The sequence below is a fragment of the Ascochyta rabiei genome, chromosome 22, assembly GCF_004011695.2.
Source record: "Ascochyta rabiei chromosome 22, complete sequence".
NCBI classification, from domain to species: Eukaryota; Fungi; Ascomycota; class Dothideomycetes; order Pleosporales; family Didymellaceae; genus Ascochyta; species Ascochyta rabiei.
Genome location: NC_082426.1, coordinates 706,513 through 727,158, shown reverse-complemented (window position 1 = coordinate 727,158; position 20,646 = coordinate 706,513). Strand labels below are relative to the sequence as shown.

The window sequence follows — 20,646 nt, the reverse complement described above, 5'->3', positions numbered from 1 at the left end:
TGCAGATCCTGTTTGTCGACTGCAATCGCCCAAGCAAAGGCACGAGTTCTGGAACAGAAAGCGAGATATGGAAAAGTTGATGTGAATAGAAAAGTGCGAAGAAGAGATCTGTAAGGCGTAGACCGTGTCAGATCGGCACTATCTGCGCTAGACAGGAGCGACAGGAGCTACCGGGGAATTAATATCTACAGCGAAGTTGAGCTCTCACAAAGCACTGCGATGCAAGCGCGACACCGATGTCTTATAGTCCGCGTTGCAATTCCCACAACGCTCCTCCGGCACGTGATGCATCCCATTACAGCAAAGTTCTGCGAAGCCGCGGTCAGTAAGCGAGCACGTTTGTGGAAGTGTCAGCGAGCACGAATCTCAAGCACCGCAGGCACTCTTCGACTATTGGCTGTGGTCTCAGGCGTATCCAAGGATCGGCCACAGGATGTCAGGCCTGTAACGGTACTGCTTGTCTTGGCCTCACCGCACATCCTTACAGCCATAGGCACGGAGTGTGACCTCCAAGCATTGCTTTACTTAACAGTGCGACACTCAACACGTTGATCGACGGGTTGTGAACGAGACTGGTGCTAGTTGAAGATGCGACTTTCGAAATCGTGAGGTCGACCGACCAAGCCCAAGCCCAAGCCCAAGCCCTCGAGGACCCAGCAGGAATTTAGCATCGACGTAAGCCTCTCTCCTACGCATCTGTAGCCATCCGCGTGTGGACGTACGATGGCAGGTAATTACAGCCAAACGGAACTGCGACACGTCGCCTATCAAATGGCAGAAAAGCTTGGATGTAGCAGCTCTCGTATCTTGCAACGATATGATGCACGGATGTCTTTAGTTGTTCTCTCGCAAGAGCCTAGAATGACTAAAAGAACGGTAGTCTTCGAGCTGCTTGTTAGCCTACAAGTCTAAGGAAGCTGCTCTGGGTTGTAATCAGCCTCCGGCTGTGAAGGGCTACAGCTGCGAGTCGCAGATTCCAAACGTGATCTCAGATGATCTGTCACCATTGTCTGCTTCCACTGTCTTCGTCTTTTCGTGTGTTGGTTTGAGTACCAGCCAAAGTCGAGGCTGATCCTCTCAGAGTCAAGTCAATCATTGATACGCCTATATTGCGATCAACAATCTCTAGAAAACGCCCCCTTGGAATTTTCGATAGAAAAGAGCGCGATTCGACTCCATCTTTGGAAATTCCTGCAGCTGGGAGTTTGTTCCTACTGTCCATCGGCTTCCGAGATGGGCGCTGACGACCCCTTGCTTTCTGTTCTCGAAACCAATGAAGATGATCGCGCTTTTGAGACACTAACCAATTGAGCTTTCATGGTAGTAAAGTATCTTGCTCCTTGAATATGCATTCAGGAAAAGCCTTGTCAAGTTGTTTGCAGTTATCAAGCATCTACCTGACAGACTGCAAGCGCTTCGTGCTCTACTTTAGAACAGAATCGCTTGATCGGGAAGCAAACCCAACACACCGTGTTATTCGTGTAGCTCCATCGCCTGAAATTTGCGTGTAAGATTGAATATCCTGTAGCGATTATCCGGCGTGGCGGGCAATGTAGTCAGAATAGGAGCATTGGTACTCATACGCCACACGTCGTCGGAACGAAAATGGTTGGACATTGGTCTCCGTGAGATGCCTTCAGTTGCGGCTTGGGAGGAAACACCAGTATACAGACCGTCCCATTTGCTCGATACATGAAAGCGTCACCTCAAGACCAGCAGACACAGGGATAGGATGTTGTCAACAAGGATGGTCTTGTCAGGGACTCCAGGCACCCAGCAGTATGACAATACTTCAGAGTCTCCCCCTTGGAAGCGAGATGGCACTGGTACTGTGCCATCGCTGGCAATCTACTCAAGAGATAATTCGTGCGGGCTGGCTTTCTGCACCCCACTGCGAGGCACTGATGACAAGTGTTGATGTCTCGTTTCCACACTAGGGCATGAATTACTCGAGAAGTAAATCCCCAGTCAGCTTCTTGAGAGTCATTTAATGGGGAGTGTTGGCACTCGGTTTTGCACTCGCAGAAGCTGTGGTAGCGTTTCTAGAGGGAAGAAGTTGAGCGTGAGTGAAATGTGTAGCAGAGCTGGATTGGGATTAGCCTGAAGCTAAGATCCAGGAAGGCAGCCGGGATGTCCTCTCAGGTACCAGCAGCCTCATCGTTCAACGTGAGCCTCCTATTGAGTCTTCCAAGCCGTCTACACGTGCTGAATTGCTTTCTGAAAGTGGTTACGATGAGTGCGTGGAGGTGAAGACGCCACAAACGACATCCGAGCTGAGGACTGACGGGCCTACGCGTGACGTCGCGCCATCACTACCGCATCCCACCCCGGCAGCTAAGAAACTTTAAAGTGTCCGAAGACACGAACGGCGGGAATCATGTAATCGCAGCATCAGCCATCTCAATCAAGTAAAGGCAGCCACCCTATTTGGCCGCATCTTGCTAATCAAGATACACCAAGCTTCGCTGGCATGTCCACATTTCACACAGTCCCAGACTTGGTGACTCATCGCCAAGTGTGATCGCGATGATCAAGATCCGCGGTCCCTACGTCCCATGCTCACGCACAGCGCACGCACAGGATAGCAAGAATCCAGCGGAAACGCGCCGAAACCGCGCAAGCATGGCAAATCGACAAAGCGCACATACCCACGCATCACGACGCTCCCTCGCGTGATGCTTATTCATTCACCGACTCGTTACCTCACAGCTCGCGACAAAGCGCCGCCAGATCCGCGATCCCGCGGCTTCTAGCAGGGATCTAGCGCTGCCACGGTCCGCCAGCTGCATGAGGAGTCGAAACATCGGGGCGCTATGGGTAAGGCATGTGATGCCGATGCATGACGTTTAACATCCGCGCGCGTCCGGAGCTAAAGATCGAAGTCGCATGGTGGTGAAGAAGAAGGCGAAGAAGAAGAAGATGATGATGAAGATGAGGAAGGGGAAAAGGAGGAGAATTGGGCAAGACAAGATTGATTTCTGCACGCATATCAACGACTCTGATGGTTCGTTCTTCGCAACTCATCTCACATTCAAGGTTTTTACCGATTTTCTCTTGTAGAGGCTGGGCGGATCGTGAGCTGTCGCTTTCGGCGAAGCACGGCCGGTGGATGCGAGGTGCTTGAGCAAAACGTCACGTCAGACAGATCGGACTTTCTGGATCGCGTGTTATTCATATCGACGCCAACGCCCTTGCTTGCAAGAAGCAAAGCCTTGTTTCCCACCACGCCCGCCTTGAACCGATAACACCCCTCCCATTCCTCCTCTTCACGATACCAGTTTGCTTTCTCTTTTGCCTGTTCAGCGTGCCCGTCTTCGTTTCTTGCACTATGCAGTTGTCGAGGGAGCAGGCGCAGACGAGGTATGTTCCCGCGCACATCCGCAAAAGCACACGACCGCGTCTTGACCATCGGAAGCGCGAAACGGAGATTGGAGAGACGGGAACTGACTGCGACTAGGTTTCTGGCCATCATCCTCCCTGCGCTTACACTTTCGACGCATTTGCTGCTCTCGCTTTCCTCCGCATTACCGGGATACGATCGGACATGGCCGTTTTGGTCGCTGGTGTACAACGGAACGGCGTCTCTTGCCAGCGTGCTGGGGCTTGTAGGCGCAATAAGAGTAAGCAACCCTCTGCGCGTTGCGGACGAATGTGTTTGGATGTTCCAAGTTGGATTGCTGTGCTTCCAGCGTCTGAAACACAACCACTGACGCCTGTCTACAGGTATTGCCCAAGCTCGTGTCTGCATACACGATTGTCCATACCGCCACGCTGTCTTTCGTCACCCTCGCCCTCACGAACACCCTCCTGCCATACGACCTCCATTACACGAATCCGGTGATTCCAAGTTGGCGAATAGACGAATCCGCGGTATGTCGAGATATCAGCGCTGGTTTCGGCTGGGATGAGGATTGGTTCGCGCAGTGCTCGACGAGCTTTGGCATGATGCAATTGGGTGTCACTTGTGGAGGCCTGGTGCTTGTAGCTGCGCAATGGTGGGCGCTGTTTGCTGTGAGGAGCTGGAGCAACGAGTTGGAGACTGAACAGTTGAGCGGAGATGACGTCGAAAAAGCGGACTTTACGGTCGAGAAGGATGGCTTTGCGGTTGGTGAGAAAGGATACTGACCGAAGACGGGCGTGTATTGTAACGACCGGTATGAGTGTATGACACGCCAATAGGTGCAGAATTTCACGCTGATTCAAAATCCGGTTTCCGATTTACTCTCCGACTGCCGTTCGCTGTGATGCAAGCCTCGAGATGTTTGGTGTTCCTGGGGACAAGGCTTGGCAACGCCCGCTGAACATCCAGCAAGTTCGTTTCTAACTCCTCCTAACGTACCCCACGGGCGACTCGGTCACCAGGCGAGTCGGTCACTTTTGCCAAGAATCTATATTATCTCAAATATGTCTACTAACATAAGAGCTACTAGCCTAGAGTTTTAACTGGAAAAGACGCAGACGGTATTAGAGGGCAGATAGAAGGGATTGTTAATACTAAGGAGTGTCAGTAGGAGGGTTGTTTGAATTGGTGTACAGGGGCGAGGAGGGAGCGGCAGAGCAATAGGTTACGCGGTTTGTAGAGCAGGGTGTTGCTGCGAGTTTGATAGAAGGATTAATTAAGCGTTTAGGGCGCAAACAGGCGTTGGAGTGCGTTGAAAGCAACAGGTTGGTAGGTGAGTTTTGTTGCATTATGCGGTCGATGGCAGAGTAGAATAGTAATTAAGAGACGTTGCCGCAGAGATGTACAGAGAGACGTGAAGCAGGAAGAATAGTAGATGAGGAGAGAAGGGTTGGAATTAGAGTTGCGATGTTGCAGTTACGCAAGTTGGAGAGTTGCGCGTTTAACAAACCGCAAGAGAAATAACAAGACGAACAGAGCAGGCATACACGCAAGGACAGAAAGGTAGCATAAGATGGTTAATAGCAAGACAAACCACTTACTCAACCCACGTACCAGCAATCTTTGGCATGGTCATGTGCTGATTACGTGTGTCTTTGAAGCGTCTGCGACTGTGTGGCAGCGTCGTTGGAAACCGTGGAGACGACGTTGCTGGAATGATGGACTTGCTTGTGAATGACGCTATGCTGGTCAGCGGTGTCTTCTACTACGTCAGTTTATTGCTAGAGGCTTCTGCGGTTATGAAAAGGTACATACCATAGTCGGAACATACCTCACGAACGAATAAATGGGTCCCTGCAGCCCTACGCGGCGAGTGGTCTCCAGCGCTTGCAGGCTTCCTGTAGAAGACGAACTCTCTACATTCTGTCTTGTTGTCCAGATATCTAGTGTAGGTTGTTACGGACCTGACCGAGCAGCTGTCGCATGTGCAGTCACACGTTGCCCAGGACTGAATGGCTCCACAGTGCATACACATTTCGTCGGAATTGGCAACCCACTCGTTCTTGCCGCCAGGCTCAGTGTGGATGATCCTTGCCAAACGGCCGACATGCCAGGCGCACAACCTCTGCGGAAGCTCAAGGACGTCTGTTTGGCCCAAATCAGCTGCAGATGTTTGAGACTCGCATGCTGGGCTACTTGAAGATTGAAAAGATTTAAGAGGGTAGACTACTTTGCACAGGATGCAGCGAAGGTGAGTCGGCTTTGGATTTGGTCGACAAAGGTAGCTGCGGATTGCGAGAAACGCGCAGCGTGATAGTGTGCGGTTTCTCAAGCGAGGTGCCAGCGGCAGTGAGTAGTTCAGTATTCTGTGGGAGAACTTGAGCGCCAATATGCCGTCGGGAGGCAGGTAATCGGCCATCTCGAGGATCAGTTCTGGAGGAAGGCTGAGGAGTGATGGAGTCGGCGAAACCATGCTCGAGTAAGAAGTCGAGTTGGTGCTTCTAGGGGGTATTGGCAGCTGGCATAAAGAATATAGCGGTGAGTGTATTAGTGAATAGAGCAATGTCAAGAAGAAACAAACTTTCAAGCTTGCGCAGGTGCTTCACTTGGCCGTGGGCGTAGCTTGTGTGCTGGGTATGAAACCAGGGCGATGGTAAGAGGGAATCTCAGCGATCGCCCCAAGGTCCCAGGACTACTGTTCCGTAGCATTCATGGTCAGATGGTGGATAAGCGGCTGATGTCAGGAGTGCCTTTGACTGAAAGGTCTTTGACATGGGATGGATAACATCAGCGTTTGTGGCCGAGAAAGCCGTTGGGAAGGTTGGGCGCAGGGGTTTGGCGTCTTGTGCGCGATCCTGGTTGATCATCGGTCTGATACGCAGGCGGCAGACAACGAACTGGATTGTGCTGCCAGGCGGCGGTGTCAGTCTCGAGATTGCGCGTGACAAAGGGTATCCCGTGTTGAAAAGGAATTGACGGCCTGGCCACACAAGCAAGCACGAAGGAATGCGATGATGACAGAGGAAAAGCAGGACAACGAAGAGTTCTAGAGCGAAAGAGAATACCCGTCCACTCAAAGTACAGTTTCTATGAGATGGCCTTGATGTGGTAGGGGAGACAGGGCTATGCAGCCGTTTTGAGGGATTGGGCAGGGGCTGCCACGGCAGGTGCAACCGAGCATGGCATGGGCTCTCGCGTTGCAGAAAAGCCCGACTGCCATGTCTCGGCGATAGCCCGTCAATAAGTATTGCTGGGGGCCTTTGGTGTAATTGTTACTGCTTTGTACAGTTACGAGAAGTTGCTAACGTCGTATAACCTCTTTTCATGCTGCAGATTATCAAGAGTATAGCATTGGATACCTCCTGTATTCTATAGACTCTTAGCAATAGCCGGCTCTCTCTGCAACACGAGAGACGGGCTCGCTACATGGACGTTTGCCGGCCGTTGGTTTGGTTTGGCTAGGTGAGGGTTGTCGACGTGCTGTGTGCGGTACAGACACTGCCAGGTTGCGAACGGTGAGATACTGCTTGCACTGCTGCACTGAGGCTGACCTACGATGGAAACCGACAAAGGTCTCCCGACAAGCAAACCACTCGCAGCCCCGTCGAGTGCGAGCCCGGCATCCTACCGTGTGCGTGGCGTTGCAGAAGCGCTGCAACCGCAGAGCACGATGGCTTGCAGCTTGGATGCCCCGTGCTCGACAGGGCCCCATCTGGAAAGAAGGCCGTGCCAGCAGCTACGGGACATGTCGGTTCTCTCACATGGCAGTTCGGTCGCGGAAACAGCAAGCAGCCGCCGCCACGGCATGATCAGGACTGCCGACAAGCGGTGCACCTTGTTGGCGAGAGGGCCTGTCGTTTCTTTGCACAATGCAGCGGCCCATGTACTACCTATGTACAGCGGCCAACAGCGAGCGCCACACGTGGGTGTGATGTGACAGGACGCTGGTTGGGCGATGCTGACGGTATATCGAGGCAGCCCCGCACCATGGTGGGCTGGCTTTGGCGCAGTCTGCGACGAGAGAGGGTAGATTTGATCACGCTGGCAGCTCACCATTGCATCGTCCTGCCGAAGACGGACGGCGCAGACAGCGTGGTCTATGCGGGTAGTAGTGCTGGGGGCCGAGTGGGGTGTGCAGGATGGCATGGCACGCCTCCCTCTTCAGACTTTTCTGCAGCCATGCGTGCGGCAGGGCAGGGAGCAGGCAGAGCTGATGGGTTGGGCTGCGAACACGGCGGTTCGCAGGTGCTGGCTGCAAAGCATGAGTGCTCGCAGCGCGCAGCTGTCTGGGGTACTTTGTGCGCGCATGTACGGAGTATCCAAGCAGCAGAAAGGGACCCAGCCAGGGTCCACGTGCGGCTTCGGGACAGGCAGAAAGCAGAGGGTGGCCTGGCGGGAATCTGTGTAGCTCTGTTCAACTGTTGGCAACCGAACAAGGAAGAAGGGCTGTTGGCTGTTGGCTGTTGGCCTGTTGGCCTGTTGGCCGGTTGGCCGGTGGGTGGTGTCGAAGACGCTCACTCGGCTAGCGCACGCAGCGACATGCATATCCCGCAACATGGACGACGGCCTGCAGCTGCCACAAACGTCATGTCCGCAAATTCTGATTCTGTCCTCTTGGCCGCCCCCGTGGCACAGCACCACATGGACGACGGGTAGAGGGAGATGGGAAAAGCTGGGATGACAAGCTGCTCGCCTCCCAACCTGAGGCCACACGGCCACTGCCATTGCGGGTCTCCCGCGATGCGGTGCCGGCGGCTCATGGGAAACGGAAGCAGGCCCATGAGTTGATTGCGTGCGCGGAAAGGAGGCTAACTGCATCTTTCCCTCTCCCTCCGCTGCTCACGACCCACGGGCCTGAGCGCTGAGCGCCGAGCGCCTGGTGGCCAGGCTCTAGCGTTGGACTAATATCCATCCATGTGAGGAACATGCCCCTTCGAAGCCGCTCCGCGAGTCTTCCCGTACCAACCCTCCTTGCCCTCTGCCCAGCTGTGCCAGCTGTGCTGCCCCTCGGTGACTTGACTTGCGTGTCTGCTGCGTGACCAGCGCCCAGCACCCAGCGACCAGCGACCAGCGACCAGCGACCAGCGACCAGCGACCAGCGACCAGCAGCCGTTCCTTCTCGCCTGCGTCGAGCGCCTCGAGTCTCAGGTCGAGTCTGTGGAGTTGCATTTCTCGGTAAGCGGCCGCACCCTATCTCAACCATCTCCGCAGCTTAGGAGCGCGCCAAAAAATCTGCGCTTCCGAGTCGACCTCATTTCCCGCCCCCATTCCGTGCATGTTCACGCCCGCCTGCCCGTCTGCCCGTTTCCGCTCGTTTGCCGTGTCTGCCATTGCCTGTCGTTGCCTGTCATTGCCGCCATTGCCTGCCATTGCCTGCCATTGCCTGCCATTGCCTGCCATTGCCTGCCTTTCTCCCTCTCTGACACGCTGTGCAGCAGAGCTTCGCTGCTCTCTCGGAACATCCTCTCCCGTCCACGCACGCGCCGCAATAGTTACCGCCGAGCCTCGCTCTTCCGTCTCGACCCTCGACCCTCGCCCCTCGACCCTCGACCGAGCACTCCGGCCGCCGTCGACAAATCCCCCTCCGCCAGCCATGTCCTACTACAACGACCCCACCTGGCCTGCGCCTGCCCCCGGCCGCCAGTCGTCGTGGGAGCAGCCGCAGCCGCCCTCGCGCTCAGGTACCGGACACAGTGTCTACAGCCGTGGCAGGACGCCGAGTAACATGGATCCAGGCGCCAGTTCGACCGTGAACAGGGACGAGGCCAATGCCTTTGTCGCGCAGTTTGACGGTATGTCACAGCATGCACGGGGGATCAGACGAGCCAGTACCATGGTGGGCTGCGCACTGTGACAGCACGGCACATGGCAGTCGCAGTCGCAGTCGCAGTCGCAGCAGACGTGTGACGTGGGCCGCCAACGTGGGAACCCGGGCTAACCCCTCCTCCGCAGAAGTTGAGCGCGCCGCCGAGAACCTCGCCAAGGGCGGAAAGCCATTCGGCGGCTACCCGCCCTCGACGCCCCAGTCCGCGTCCCAGGTCCAGGCCCAGCCCCAGCCCCAGCCCCAGCCCCAGTCTGGCGGCAGCCGTCGCGAGTCGATGCCCATGATGGGCGCTCCCCGCCCGTACCCCGAGCAGCACCAAGGTACGTCCACGTCTAGCCACGCCGCGAGCGGCCCCCGCCTCCGAGAAGACCGACTGACGGACACAGACGCGCGCTACGGCGGCCAGCAGCGCCACCACTCGGTCAGCGAGTACGACGGCATGCGATCCCACTCGGCCTCCAACGCGCAGGGCTTCTACCAGAACCAGCGCTTTGCGCCGCGACCCAACGACGCGGACCAGATGGCGCAGGCGAAGCGACGGATGGCTGCTCAGCGCGAGCGTGAGCTGCGCAACTACCACCAGGAGCAGCAATATCACAGAAGTAAGGACTCAGAGTCAGGGCAACAATAGAGGAAGGACTGTGGTTGACTAGGATAATAGACGTTTCGGGATCTGGATCCAAGTCGGACCGCTCCATGAGCCCCAATGCCATGAATGAAGACGACCGCCGCGAACTCATCGCCCGCCAGCATCGTGCCCTGTACGGCGAAACCTCCGCCCTCTACAATAACAACCCCACCTCCAGCCAGGACGTCCGCGTCCAGTCGGCTGGCTCCACCCGTGGCGCCTCTCCTCTGGCCTTCGATCCCTTTGGCATGCAGGCCCAGAATGCGCCTGGCGACGCCTCGGTCCAGATGCCCGCACGAGGAGACAAGGACGCCGCTGTCGGCGCCCAGGAGGCCCGTGCCAACAGCAACGCGTCTCCTTCTTCCCACCAGAACCCGGCCTTTGGTCTCTTTGACGCGCAGCAGGCTAGCCGCACCTCCAACTCGTCGCCTGCTGGCTCTCCCCCCGTCCCTGGTCCCAAGGCCAACGGGTCTGGTGTTGCCCCCATCGGCACTCGTCCTGCTGCCAACCAGCACCAGCCGGCTGGTGCTTCCCTTGGCAAGCGCGCCACGACCCCTCTCCCGTCGCCGCTCGGCTACAACGCCTACAACGCTAGCGAACAGCACAACGTCGCTACTACGTCCTCTTCTTTGAACCCTTCGTCGACGATTACCGACAAGGGTGCCGCTATCTGGAACAACGGTCCCTGGGGCAACACGTCGAACCAGGGCGTCCAGGCTTCTGTCTGGGGCTAAAATGGAGTTTTGATTGGGGAATCTTGATGCACATCTGGAGTTTCTGCATTTCAAGGTGTCCTAGGCATTCGTGTCGGCTTTCCAATGAATATCCACGGGCGGAACAGGTTATGGGTGGTTGGCGAAAATTTCACCCTGGGTTCCAGTCATGCTTTTACGGCGCGTTTGTCTGCATCTGGGTCTGGCTGAAGAGGATATACCTTTCGAGTGGGTTACACGGGGTGTTTATCTGTTGGGGTCAACGGTTGTCCCCGGTTCTTTCGCTTTCTGGGTCGGTGGGGAGTTTTTGCGGGTTTCTTGCTTTTCATGCTTCCGTCACTGGTCTTGCGATCTGGCAGGATCCGGTGGGAGGCATCTGCGACAGGGAGTGGTGGACTTGTTCCAGCTCTTGTAATCTTGGGACGTCATGTATAGGTTGGCACATCTGGCCATAATGCGAAAAAGTGGTTTTGGGGCAATCCACCTCCGATGCACAGTGGCCGCGTTGCAAAACCCAAGGAAGCCCGGCCAATCAACGCTCAGACGACTGCGTGAACGGTGAGCCGCATGAGTCCGGGGTAACGCAGGGCCGAAGACGTGAAGGAGAAAGGGCGATGCGGTGGCCCGTGCCTCTCTGGCGAATGCCGCGGCGTCCAGGGGGTTAGCGTAATTCCACTTTCCCGAAGGTGGCCTCTCAGCTAGCTAAGAACCCTCGACGAGCGACTGCCACCACCCCCATCGCACGTACACCACTCTCGTCCACACGCCCTCGGTCTGCTCCTCCCGGTCACTGTTCAACTCGAGAAAAATGGTTAGTGAGCATCCTCTCCTCGATCCATTGGAATGCCCGAAAGCGCGCAGAAAGGACAGATGGCCGCTGGGTCTACGTGCATGCGACCACGTCGTTCCACGTCCAAGCCACGCTATCAAGGGAACGACGATACCTGCTTCCTTTGCTGCTGTGTCAGATGGCGCTCGTTTGTTCTCTTGAACCGGCCTGCCAGCTCCTACGCTTTCGTCTTCACATGCTACAGCCCTGTGAGCTACAACCTTGGCCTACAGTAACTGACATGGTGCCGACAGTCTGCACCGCGCCCCACTTCCCCCGTCAACAATGCCGCGTCTGGCACAACGACCGCGCGCCAGGCTTCTCCTAAGCCCCCGGGCGGCCCTGCCACCGTTATGCGCAGGAAGGCTGCCGCCGACCGCGCCGAGAAGGTTTCCAACCAGCGACCAAGCAGCACAAGGGCCGCCGGCGCTGGTGGCAGCTCAAGCACCATGCTGAGTAAGTCCTGACCAGATAGGGGAATGTCGGAGTGAAGAGAGCTACATGATAAAGCCACCATGGCTTTGGGTAGCATCACCCGCGCAGAGAGCCCACACTGGACTCTAATATAGACCACCAGCTAATCTCTCACTCTAGGACTGTACACTGACGAATCTCCTGGCCTCAAGGTCGACCCTGTCGTTGTCATGACTTTGTCTGTCGTCTTCATCTTCAGCGTTGTTGCTCTGCACGGTATGTCTGCCACACTTCCAGTACTCCTGCGACTAACGAAGACACAAGTCATGGCCAAGGTTGCCCGCCGTTTCACTGCATAATCTACCTATCACCACACCTTTCACTATACCACCAACACCCTTCACTCGGTGGGCGCTTAGCATCACCCGCGCCATGACACCGATTTCTCGCGTCTTTTTCTCTCTCGTCGAACGGCTCATTGCTTGGGAAGACTGGAAAAGCATATGATTTGATTACCTGATACCTGATGTGCGCAAGAGGCATTTGGGCTGCGCTTAGCTTGGGGATCTGCATGCTGTATTATAGGTCCGCGATGAGATGGGAGTATTTCGAACGAAGAACCATAGGCCATAACAGGCACACACACTATACTTGACTATCCCAACCCTGTTATTGCTGCCACCAGGACATTCTGAATCGTCAGCGGCGTCAATTCAGCACTTGGCAGACAAATTGCGTAGATCGCTTGCTGTTTTCCAACAGTCGATCGACTCTATTGCAGCTTCGCATCTGTGCGTCGACTCTACGGCCATCAGCCAACATACCAACATCTCGCTTGATCAACGCAAGAGGTCGGTATCCACACCATGCCGTCAAAGCCTCGATTCTAGGCCTTGCGAGACTGTTCGAGCATTATGAGTTTGAACAAGCCAGTCACTAGCGTCCGAAACAAGCACGATTCATGCATGATTACCCCACCACAAGTTCCAACTCAAGACAGCTACCCCACCATACTTTGGTCGTCACCGCTACCTCGACGCACAGCTTGATTCGATTCCGTCTTGTCCTATCAGTTGCTGGGCGAGGAAGAGGATAGAAGCGGTGGTCCGAGATAGGTCGACTCACGGCAATGCTTGGTCGTTGCGTCGTAGTGATCTTTGTCCCAGGAAAGTCGCTGGAAGAACACAAAGTCGCTGGAAGAACACAAAGTCTCTCACGCATTATAATCAATTCGATTCAAAATAACCGAGAGACCTTTGCTGTATGTCGGACGAACAGCGGATCAATACACACAGCCATTGAGCATACACACCGCAAAGGCGGCCAGAAAGTACCCACCCGTGTACGTGTCTAGAAGCCGAGGTTGACCGCATAAAAACGCTGGTGCCGCTTGAGCCTCATTTGGTACACGCATACAGGCTTCCGTTCAAGTTTCTTTCCTGCTTTGAAATCATTTGCACTTTGGTATAGATATGCGCCGGCCACCGTCTTGTTCTTCGAGCTCTTACTGACATCCCAAGACCTAAATCCAACCGTACCGCCCCTCACCTATACACACCATGCCTGGACAACAAGCACAGCAATGGGTTCTGTCAAACCCTCCCCACGCGGACCCTGTTCTTGAGGGTGACAACGCTACATTCAAGCTCGAGAACGTTACACTTCCTGAAGTCGGCGCCGACCAAGTCCTCGTCAAGACCCTTTACCTCTCGAACGACCCCGCTCAACGAGGATGGATCCAGAAAGGCATGGATCCGGAGCGTCTTTACGTTCCCCCTGTCAAGCAGGGCGAGGTCATGCGCTCATACGCCATCGGTGAGGTCGTCGAGTCCAACGTCGACAGCTTGAAGAAGGGCACACTCGTCACCGGCTCGCTGGGCTGGACAGACTACACCGTCGTCAAGGCCAACGAGGTCCGCGCCGTTGCTGCCGACGAGAAGGCCGGCATCCGCGTCACAAACTACATTGGCTCTCTCGGCGGCCCCGGACTCACAGCCTACTACGGTATAACCGACATTGCGCGCGCGACAAAGGACGACACTGTTGTCGTTTCTGGTGCTGCAGGTGCTACCGGTAGCATGGTCGTGCAGATCGCGAAGCACCTCATCGGCTGCAAGAAGGTCATCGGTATTGCTGGTGGCGAGAAGAAGTGCAAGTGGGTTGAGAGCCTCGGCGCAGATGTCTGCATTGACTACAAGTCCGCTTCGTTCAAAGAGGACCTCAAGAAGGCCACCGAGGGCTTCGTCGAGGTCTACTTCGACAACGTCGGCGGCGAGATCCTCGACCTGATGCTCTCGCGCATCAAGCGCTTTGGTCGCATCGCAGCGTGCGGTGCCATCTCAACCTACAACGACCCCAACGCCGGTGTCAAGAACTGGTTCGAGATCATTGCCAACAGGATCGAGGTTAGGGGCTTTATTGTCATCGACGCCATGACCTCGGGTAAGGCTGGCGACATGCTGGGCGCTATTACACAGGGCATCAAGGATGGCAAGATCAAGATCGATCCCGAGAGCGAGACTGTTGTGCCCACCAAGTTCGAGGACGTGCCTAAGACATGGACAACACTGTTCTCCGGAGGCAACCAGGGCAAGCTCGTTACTGAGATCAAGGCATAGATCACCAATGTGTGACTAGATTGAATGAAGAAATTTAACGACCAACGAGTTGATGTGTCTGTCTCGCCCCCTAATTTACACTCCGTTGACTCCATTCGCGCCGTTACTCTTTGCGTTGCTCTTCGAGGGCGTTGGTTGGGTTAACGCCCTCTTTAAATCCTGGGCCCAGCCCAAAGCCCCCTCCGCAAAGATCTCACCCCCAGCCTGGAGCTCATTCCCGCCATCCAGAAGCAGCGTACGAACAATGACCTTCTCCGGCATAGCATCCTGATGATGATAGACATGGGACGTACATCTCGGGCAAAAGTAGCAATGCACATCCTTCCCGCTCGCACCTTTATACGCATACTCGCCCGTGCGGCCCTTGCGGATGCTCAGCGCCTCGCGCGGGACGATGTAGTTGCACGAGTAGGGCCCGCCGCCTAGCTTCTTGCACGTATCGCAGTGGCACACGATATGCCTCAGCTCCTCCTCCTCCGGAATGGCAACCTCCCACTCGACGTCCCCGCAATGGCACGCGCCCGTCCACAGCCCGCCCAGCCCGACCGGCTTCTTCGGCCGGGGCCCGAACAGCACGCCGTCCGTGATGTCGACGACGACCGAGTCTTCAATCAGCGGCTTCGCCGCCCGGCTGAACTCCGCGTGCACGCCGTCGTGCAGCAGGTAGTAGTCTAGATGCGCTTGCGAGGCGAATTCAAGCACGAAGGCGTGCGTCATGCCTTTGCTGAAGGGCTCCCACGAATTGTTCTGCCCCATGCGCATGCTGAGCATGTACGGCTTCCCCGTGTCCGGGTGCAGGCACCGCGACTGGAGCGCCCGGAAGGCATCAAAGTGCGTCTGGAAGTCGGTCCAGGTGATGTCTGGCCGGTACTTGAAGAGGACTATGTGTGTGATGGGGGTTGAGGACGCCATGTTTTGCGCGCTTGCTGGGTGGCTGTTTGAGCGCGCCGAGAGGTGGATTATCGAGTCGATGGAGGGTAGCTGGTCGTTTGAAGGATGCTGTTGCATTCGGGGACTTCACTGGCGCGTTCACGTCTTGCGCTCGTTCGCTGGGCCAATTCGCGGGGATGTTGGGGAAACATTGTCTTTATACGGCTCGGTAGTCGGCTTCAAGAGATGACCTCGGAGGTGATGATCCATCGTCTGCGTTCGTGCTTCAATGGCTTCTTTACTACGTGCGGCTCAAGTCGTCGTTAAGTGTTAATCGCAGGAGGCTGGTGGTGCTTCAACTAGAAGGCGGTGCCGCTAGTGGACGGGATTGACTACTATGTTTGATCAAGGTTGAATACCTCACCAAACGACTTTCAAGAATCCAGGGTACCACGGAAGAGGGATGCCGTTGTGACTTTTATGCCGCAGAATCGAGAGTCTGTTATGCGTGTGTTATGTCAGCTTCTAGATTCAGCTCTCATCACGGTACTCAGAGCAACCTTCGTCGATCCATGACACTGCAGCATTACTATTGCGATCTCTCATGTTGAGTTGACTATCCCACGCAGATCCACAAGCATCGAACGAAAATTGCAAGTCTGGAACACGATCCACAAACACGCAATAAGCTGTACGGTCAGTGTTTCAAAGCACGCACCTCCACAGATGATCATCATCTGCACGGCAATTCGGGCCGCTCCCACGTCTCGAAAACATTTGGCCTTCCATGCAGACCCTGAAACCGTGTGCTCGGCCACGTCCAAACAGTCGCGCATGCTCACGGTCGTCGTTCCACCGACAACGTCTGCCTATGGATCAATGTTGGACGAGTATTACCCGGTGCTTCAAAGCAGATTATCCGCCGTCAGTCGCGTCCTTGGAACCGCGGAGCAGCATCGATAAAGAGCCCCGCCACGAACAACATCAACCGCGGAATGACGCGCTGCCATTGTGAGTTTGGATTCAATGTTGACGGTCGGGGGAGGAGCAAGTACTAGACAAGCGTTAGGTCCCTACGTTGACTGGCACGTACACCAGCAACCGCTTAATAGTCTGCAGTGATGCGGGGTACCGATAGGTACAGCAGACTACGAACCTGCGTAAAGAAGGGTAAATGCCTCCCGGAGCTTACCCAACCAAGGGTAAAGAGGAACTCTAGTTGTACGGTAGAAGGCGCTGAGCCGTTTTTATTTCGTGTTTAGCGCGTCGTACATAGCGGGCAGCTGCTGGAATTTTTGCATCTGAAGGTCATGCTGGCTGCAGGTTTCCGCCGTGCAACTACTAACATCCCTCGAGTTCGCTCTGCTATTCCAGTTACTGGATCTTTCTCTTTTCGAGCTTCTATTCCTACTACCACCACCACTCCTCCTCCTGCGCTGTACCGTCCTGCAGCTCGGCCACTTTTCCAAGTCTCGAATCAAAGCTTCTTCGCAACGATGGCTACCAGTACTCCGTACGTCACGCTCAACGATGGCAACAAGATGCCTCAGGTTGGATTCGGGCTGTGGAAGGTCGACAATGCTACCTGTGCGGATACGGTGTACAACGCCATCAAGACTGGCTACCGACTGTTCGACGGAGCTTGTGGTACATAGAAGGAACTGCGCCTTTACGGGAGTGAAGCTTTCGAACCAGAGGGGTATTTAAACATGCTGGAGGAATTAAATCTGTCTGCGAGTGCTGAAGGGTAGTGCTTAAGAATAGTACTGACGTTGAATGCTCAGACTACGGCAACGAGAAGGAAGCTGGAGAAGGTGTTGCGCGTGCCATCAAGGAAGGTATTGTGAAGCGCGAAGACCTGTTCATTGTCTCCAAGCTCTGGCAGTCTTTCCACGACTACGACCAGGTTGAGCCCATCACCAGGAAGCAGCTCGCTGACTGGGGCATCGACTACTTTGATCTCTGGGTCATTCACTTCCCTGTAGCGTTGAAGTACGTTGCGCCTGAGACACGTTACCCACCTGGCTGGTTCTATGACGACGCGTCAACCAAGATCGAGCACAGTACCGCGAGGCTCGAGGACACATGGAGAGCGATGGAAGACGTGCAGAAGAAGGGTCTGGCAAAGAGTATCGGCGTATCCAACTACAACGGTGCGCTGCTGCTCGATATGTTCACCTACGCCAAAGTCAAGCCTGCAACACTGCAGATCGAGCACCACCCCTACTACGTGCAGCCCAATCTGCTCAAGCTCGCTGAGCAGCATGGCATCGCTGTTACCGCGTACTCGTCATTCGGACCTCAGTCGTTCATCGAGTGCGATATGAAGCTGGCTGCAGACACACCTCTGCTGTTTGACCACCCAGTCGTTACGAAGATCGCTGAAGCACACGGCAAGACACCGGCGCAGGTATGTTGGCTCGAGGAGACTGTATGCAGCGGCTCACATAGGTTCAGGTACTCCTGCGTTGGTCGACACAGCGCGGTCTTTCCGTCATCCCCAAGAGCAATTCCCAGCACCGTCTGCAGCAGAACTTGGATGTGACAAGCTTCGATTTGAAATCAGACGAAATCCAGCAGATCTCGGACCTGGACAAGAACCTGAAGTTCAACGTACCGACAAACGTATGTGGCGTTGCCCTTGCTCATGTTCTCGCTAATGGCCCAGCAGTACGGCATCCCCTGCTACGTCTTTGCATAGACGCATGACATCGGCGCAACATGTCGATAATGGACCGAAGAGTCTAACCGCGATCGTTCGAGAAGCTGGGTACGCGGCAACGGTTTTTCCACGTGGCGTGATAATCGTTGGGCTGAACAATGGACAGCAGCCTCTATTCGCAATCAAGATTTGTAAAAAGAGCGCGAGAACCTTCATCCTGGCCCGCATATCCACTGTACCCGTGATGCATAGTTAGACTGCAAATTTCCGATTCGTCATCCTCCCGCGTATGGTGCCTCCAAGATTTCTCGTTTGTATCCATTGTGGTTGACGGAGGCTTCGGACTCATCAAAGCATGGCCAGAGTACCCGCGCCCTAAGCCTCGGGATAAGCTCTTTCCGTCTCGAGATCCCCGTTGAGGATCAAAGCTTTACAGCCGTATGGCACTCGAACAGCAACTGCCTACACCACCTACATACATGACGATCGACAAAACATCCCGTGCCTCTCCACGCTCATCACTTGAATATGAACCCCGTAATTCTTCCGGATCTAGATCATCGCTTTTCCACCAAAGACGTGGTCGAGAACGGGCTGTGATCTCGCCATTTGCTAACCACTGATACAGCGCTCGTGGAAACGTGATTGTATCCAGCAATCTCCGTCGTGGCCGCTAGATGCATGTGCTTGTGTGCCGCTGAAACAAGACGTTGCCGTCCCCGGTCGAGCTACTGCACCGACTACAGCGAGGCGAGGCGAAGCGAGGCCGCTGCCGAGTCATGTCTCCGACGGTGCAAGGCTGGCAGGGTCAGGGTCGAACGAGTACCTAGGAAGTCCAGGGGTGTTCTAACTATTATGCATCGCATCACACGTGTGAAATGGGTCCGTGCCCTCGGCCTCGTTGGTAAACGTCAACGTCTCTCATTATCGTCTCTATAGTGCAGTTGCTCAGAAGCAACAGTTTGTGTGGAAAAAAAAAATCTAAGCCAGAAGTGAAGTTGTACATACACTCTACAGTGCGAAGAGGGTGTTTGGTTCGTAGCAAGAGCAAACACCTGCGAAATTGGCCAGCTCGTTTCATCTCGGGACTTGTTGTCTTGCGTTGTCCGACTCGACCTTCATCTCCGTTTTTTTCGTTATGACGAGTCGAGTCTCGTCGTTCAGGTGCCTGAAGACATCGTCTGCGTCTCTGACGCTGGAGGTGCGATTCCCGACCCAGACTTCGGCGTCATGTCGAAGACCTTCGTGCTGTGGGCGAAAAGTTGGCGGCTCTGCCGACCTGATGATAGATGTTTGCGAGGTGGGCGAGATCTGACCAGGCTCTGGCGATGGCGCTTTGGAGTCGTTCTGAGAACGATTTTTTGGTCCCAATACCATACGCGATGGTGTACTCTCGTGGTCCAGTCGACTCATCTGATAGCTCAGCTGGGAACCTCCGGACCGTGATTCGATAACGTTGCCATTCCTTGCGTACCGTTTGGCTACGTAGCTCGTCATGACGTCCTTGTTGAAAGGGCGCAAGAAAGGGCCCATGCCGGTGATGGTGAGCGAAATGATGGCGTAGCTCATTTGCCATTGGTTGGCTACCAGGTAGAAGCTGCTGGCGTACGTAACGTTTGTGTCGGCGATAGCGTCGTGGAAGTAGTACAGTCGAATCGCCGCAATCATGATAACGGGCAGGCGCGCAGAGAAAGCGAAGATGACGAGCAGTTTCGCTCTCCATCGCATGTGGAGCTTCCATACCAGTTGGACAGCGATGAGAAAGATCATGCCTTCGGTGACAATGTCGAGTGCGGTGATAGCCTGCCACTTCGGCCACTACATGCGTTAGCTTTGACGCACCACAGAACACTGTTCAGTAAACCACTTACCATATCAGTGCATTCTCCAGCTCTGCTGGTATAGAACTGCGCAGGGTTGCACGGGACCGCGATGAGTACGATCGAGACAAGTGCCCACGCCGCGGACGCCGCCAACATGGCCCACGATGCAAGCCGGTGCGTGCCGCTGGGTGACAGCCGCATATATAGCAGCAAGATGGAGAATTTGGTAGTCCATAGCGTGAGTATGTAGAAGATCTGAGAGGCGAAACCTTGCTGTTGTGCTTGTTAGACATGTTCCTGAACAGGTGGGTCGCGCGACTGTCCCGCAAGCGTGCGTTGGGGCAGCAGCCGAAAGCTTGTGGGATTCTGACGCACCTTCCCAATGTCTGCGAGTCGATCCAAAGGTATGTCTTGTTGAGGACCCCCCAAGCCCAGATTGACAAGATGGAATACAATGCCAGTCTGGATTGTTTCCAGGAGCTATGCAAGTCATCAGCAACCGCGCTGCAGCCAGGCATGCGAATTCGAAACCCACCGTTGCTGCTCCAAGGAAATAATCGTCAGACCTCCATTCTCCGACTTGCAATCGCAACAAAATCCGGATAGCAAAACACACCCAGACGAACGCCAGCGTGCATCCTGCCGTAACGACAATGAGCCCGCGTTTGTCATCATCTGTGATGGCGAAGGGCGCCGGCGTGACGTCTCCAGCCATGAGTGACGATGGAAGAGTCAAAGGGTATCAGTGGAGAAGCAGCAAAACCCCATCAGCCGGCAATGGTGGACTTGAGTAAGACAGAGCGTACAATCGAGTAAGACGCAAGCAGCAGCTCCGCCGCCTCGTCTCTGCCCTATAGCCCACCCGGATTATCGTAGCCACGCACAGCGCAGGGGTACGCTGCTACCCGACCCTGAGCACTTGGCT

At 55.2% G+C, this 20,646-nt stretch overlaps 8 protein-coding genes across 9 annotated transcripts, besides 11 other annotated features; 6 read left to right on the top strand and 2 right to left on the bottom strand.

Annotated features, from left to right (window-relative positions):
• Positions 1–619: 619 nt before the first annotated feature.
• Positions 620–645: a tandem repeat.
• Positions 646–2,894: 2,249 nt separating this feature from the next.
• Positions 2,895–2,956: a tandem repeat.
• A 372-nt stretch (positions 2,957–3,328) lies between these two features.
• Positions 3,329–4,125, top strand: EKO05_0011461 (uncharacterized protein; the record flags this gene model as incomplete). The annotated part of the gene is made up of 3 exons (XM_038944260.2): positions 3,329–3,360; positions 3,458–3,620; positions 3,724–4,125. The coding sequence occupies 3 exons, from the start codon at positions 3,329–3,331 to the stop codon at positions 4,123–4,125; spliced, it is 597 nt and encodes a 198-aa protein (XP_038792645.2).
• Positions 4,126–4,327: 202 nt separating this feature from the next.
• Positions 4,328–4,385: a dispersed repeat.
• Positions 4,332–4,443: a mobile genetic element.
• A 3,343-nt stretch (positions 4,444–7,786) lies between these two features.
• Positions 7,787–7,833: a tandem repeat.
• Positions 7,834–8,377: 544 nt separating this feature from the next.
• Positions 8,378–8,447: a tandem repeat.
• Positions 8,448–8,615: 168 nt separating this feature from the next.
• EKO05_0011460 (uncharacterized protein) lies at positions 8,616–10,526 on the top strand (the record flags this gene model as incomplete). 2 transcript variants are annotated; one of them, XM_059637998.1, is made up of 5 exons in its annotated part: positions 8,616–9,021; positions 9,076–9,132; positions 9,293–9,484; positions 9,551–9,766; positions 9,826–10,526. In XM_059637998.1, the coding sequence occupies 5 exons, from the start codon at positions 8,616–8,618 to the stop codon at positions 10,524–10,526; spliced, it is 1,572 nt and encodes a 523-aa protein (XP_059493981.1). The 2 variants fall into 2 exon arrangements, with proteins under 2 accessions (XP_059493981.1, XP_038792644.2); XM_038944359.2 differs by having other exon boundaries at positions 8,616–9,132.
• Positions 8,665–8,748: a tandem repeat.
• Positions 8,858–8,892: a tandem repeat.
• Positions 9,209–9,236: a tandem repeat.
• Positions 9,381–9,414: a tandem repeat.
• Positions 10,527–10,552: 26 nt separating the features above from the next.
• EKO05_0011459 (uncharacterized protein) lies at positions 10,553–10,960 on the top strand (the record flags this gene model as incomplete). The annotated part of the gene is made up of 1 exon (XM_059637997.1): positions 10,553–10,960. One exon carries the CDS (start codon positions 10,553–10,555, stop codon positions 10,958–10,960), a length of 408 nt encoding a protein of 135 aa, XP_059493980.1.
• A 727-nt stretch (positions 10,961–11,687) lies between these two features.
• EKO05_0011458 (Arf guanine nucleotide exchange factor sbh1) lies at positions 11,688–12,107 on the top strand (the record flags this gene model as incomplete). Its single annotated transcript, XM_038944352.2, has 3 exons — positions 11,688–11,790; positions 11,929–12,024; positions 12,073–12,107. 3 exons carry the CDS (start codon positions 11,688–11,690, stop codon positions 12,105–12,107), a joined length of 234 nt encoding a protein of 77 aa, XP_038792643.2.
• Positions 12,107–12,152: a tandem repeat.
• Positions 12,153–13,307: 1,155 nt separating this feature from the next.
• Positions 13,308–14,366, top strand: EKO05_0011457 (quinone oxidoreductase; the record flags this gene model as incomplete). Its single annotated transcript, XM_038947565.1, has 1 exon — positions 13,308–14,366. The coding sequence occupies one exon, from the start codon at positions 13,308–13,310 to the stop codon at positions 14,364–14,366; it is 1,059 nt and encodes a 352-aa protein (XP_038792642.1).
• A 75-nt stretch (positions 14,367–14,441) lies between these two features.
• Positions 14,442–15,374, bottom strand: EKO05_0011456 (uncharacterized protein; the record flags this gene model as incomplete). The annotated part of the gene is made up of 1 exon (XM_038947564.1): positions 14,442–15,374. The coding sequence occupies one exon, from the start codon at positions 15,372–15,374 to the stop codon at positions 14,442–14,444; it is 933 nt and encodes a 310-aa protein (XP_038792641.1).
• Positions 15,375–16,766: 1,392 nt separating this feature from the next.
• EKO05_0011455 (D-xylose reductase) lies at positions 16,767–17,937 on the top strand (the record flags this gene model as incomplete). Its single annotated transcript, XM_059637996.1, has 4 exons — positions 16,767–16,935; positions 17,021–17,646; positions 17,694–17,861; positions 17,908–17,937. The coding sequence occupies 4 exons, from the start codon at positions 16,767–16,769 to the stop codon at positions 17,935–17,937; spliced, it is 993 nt and encodes a 330-aa protein (XP_059493979.1).
• A 1,038-nt stretch (positions 17,938–18,975) lies between these two features.
• EKO05_0011454 (uncharacterized protein) lies at positions 18,976–20,436 on the bottom strand (the record flags this gene model as incomplete). The annotated part of the gene is made up of 4 exons (XM_038944321.1): positions 18,976–19,716; positions 19,770–19,994; positions 20,097–20,201; positions 20,257–20,436. 4 exons carry the CDS (start codon positions 20,434–20,436, stop codon positions 18,976–18,978), a joined length of 1,251 nt encoding a protein of 416 aa, XP_038792639.1.
• Between the last annotated feature and the right edge of the window lie 210 nt (positions 20,437–20,646).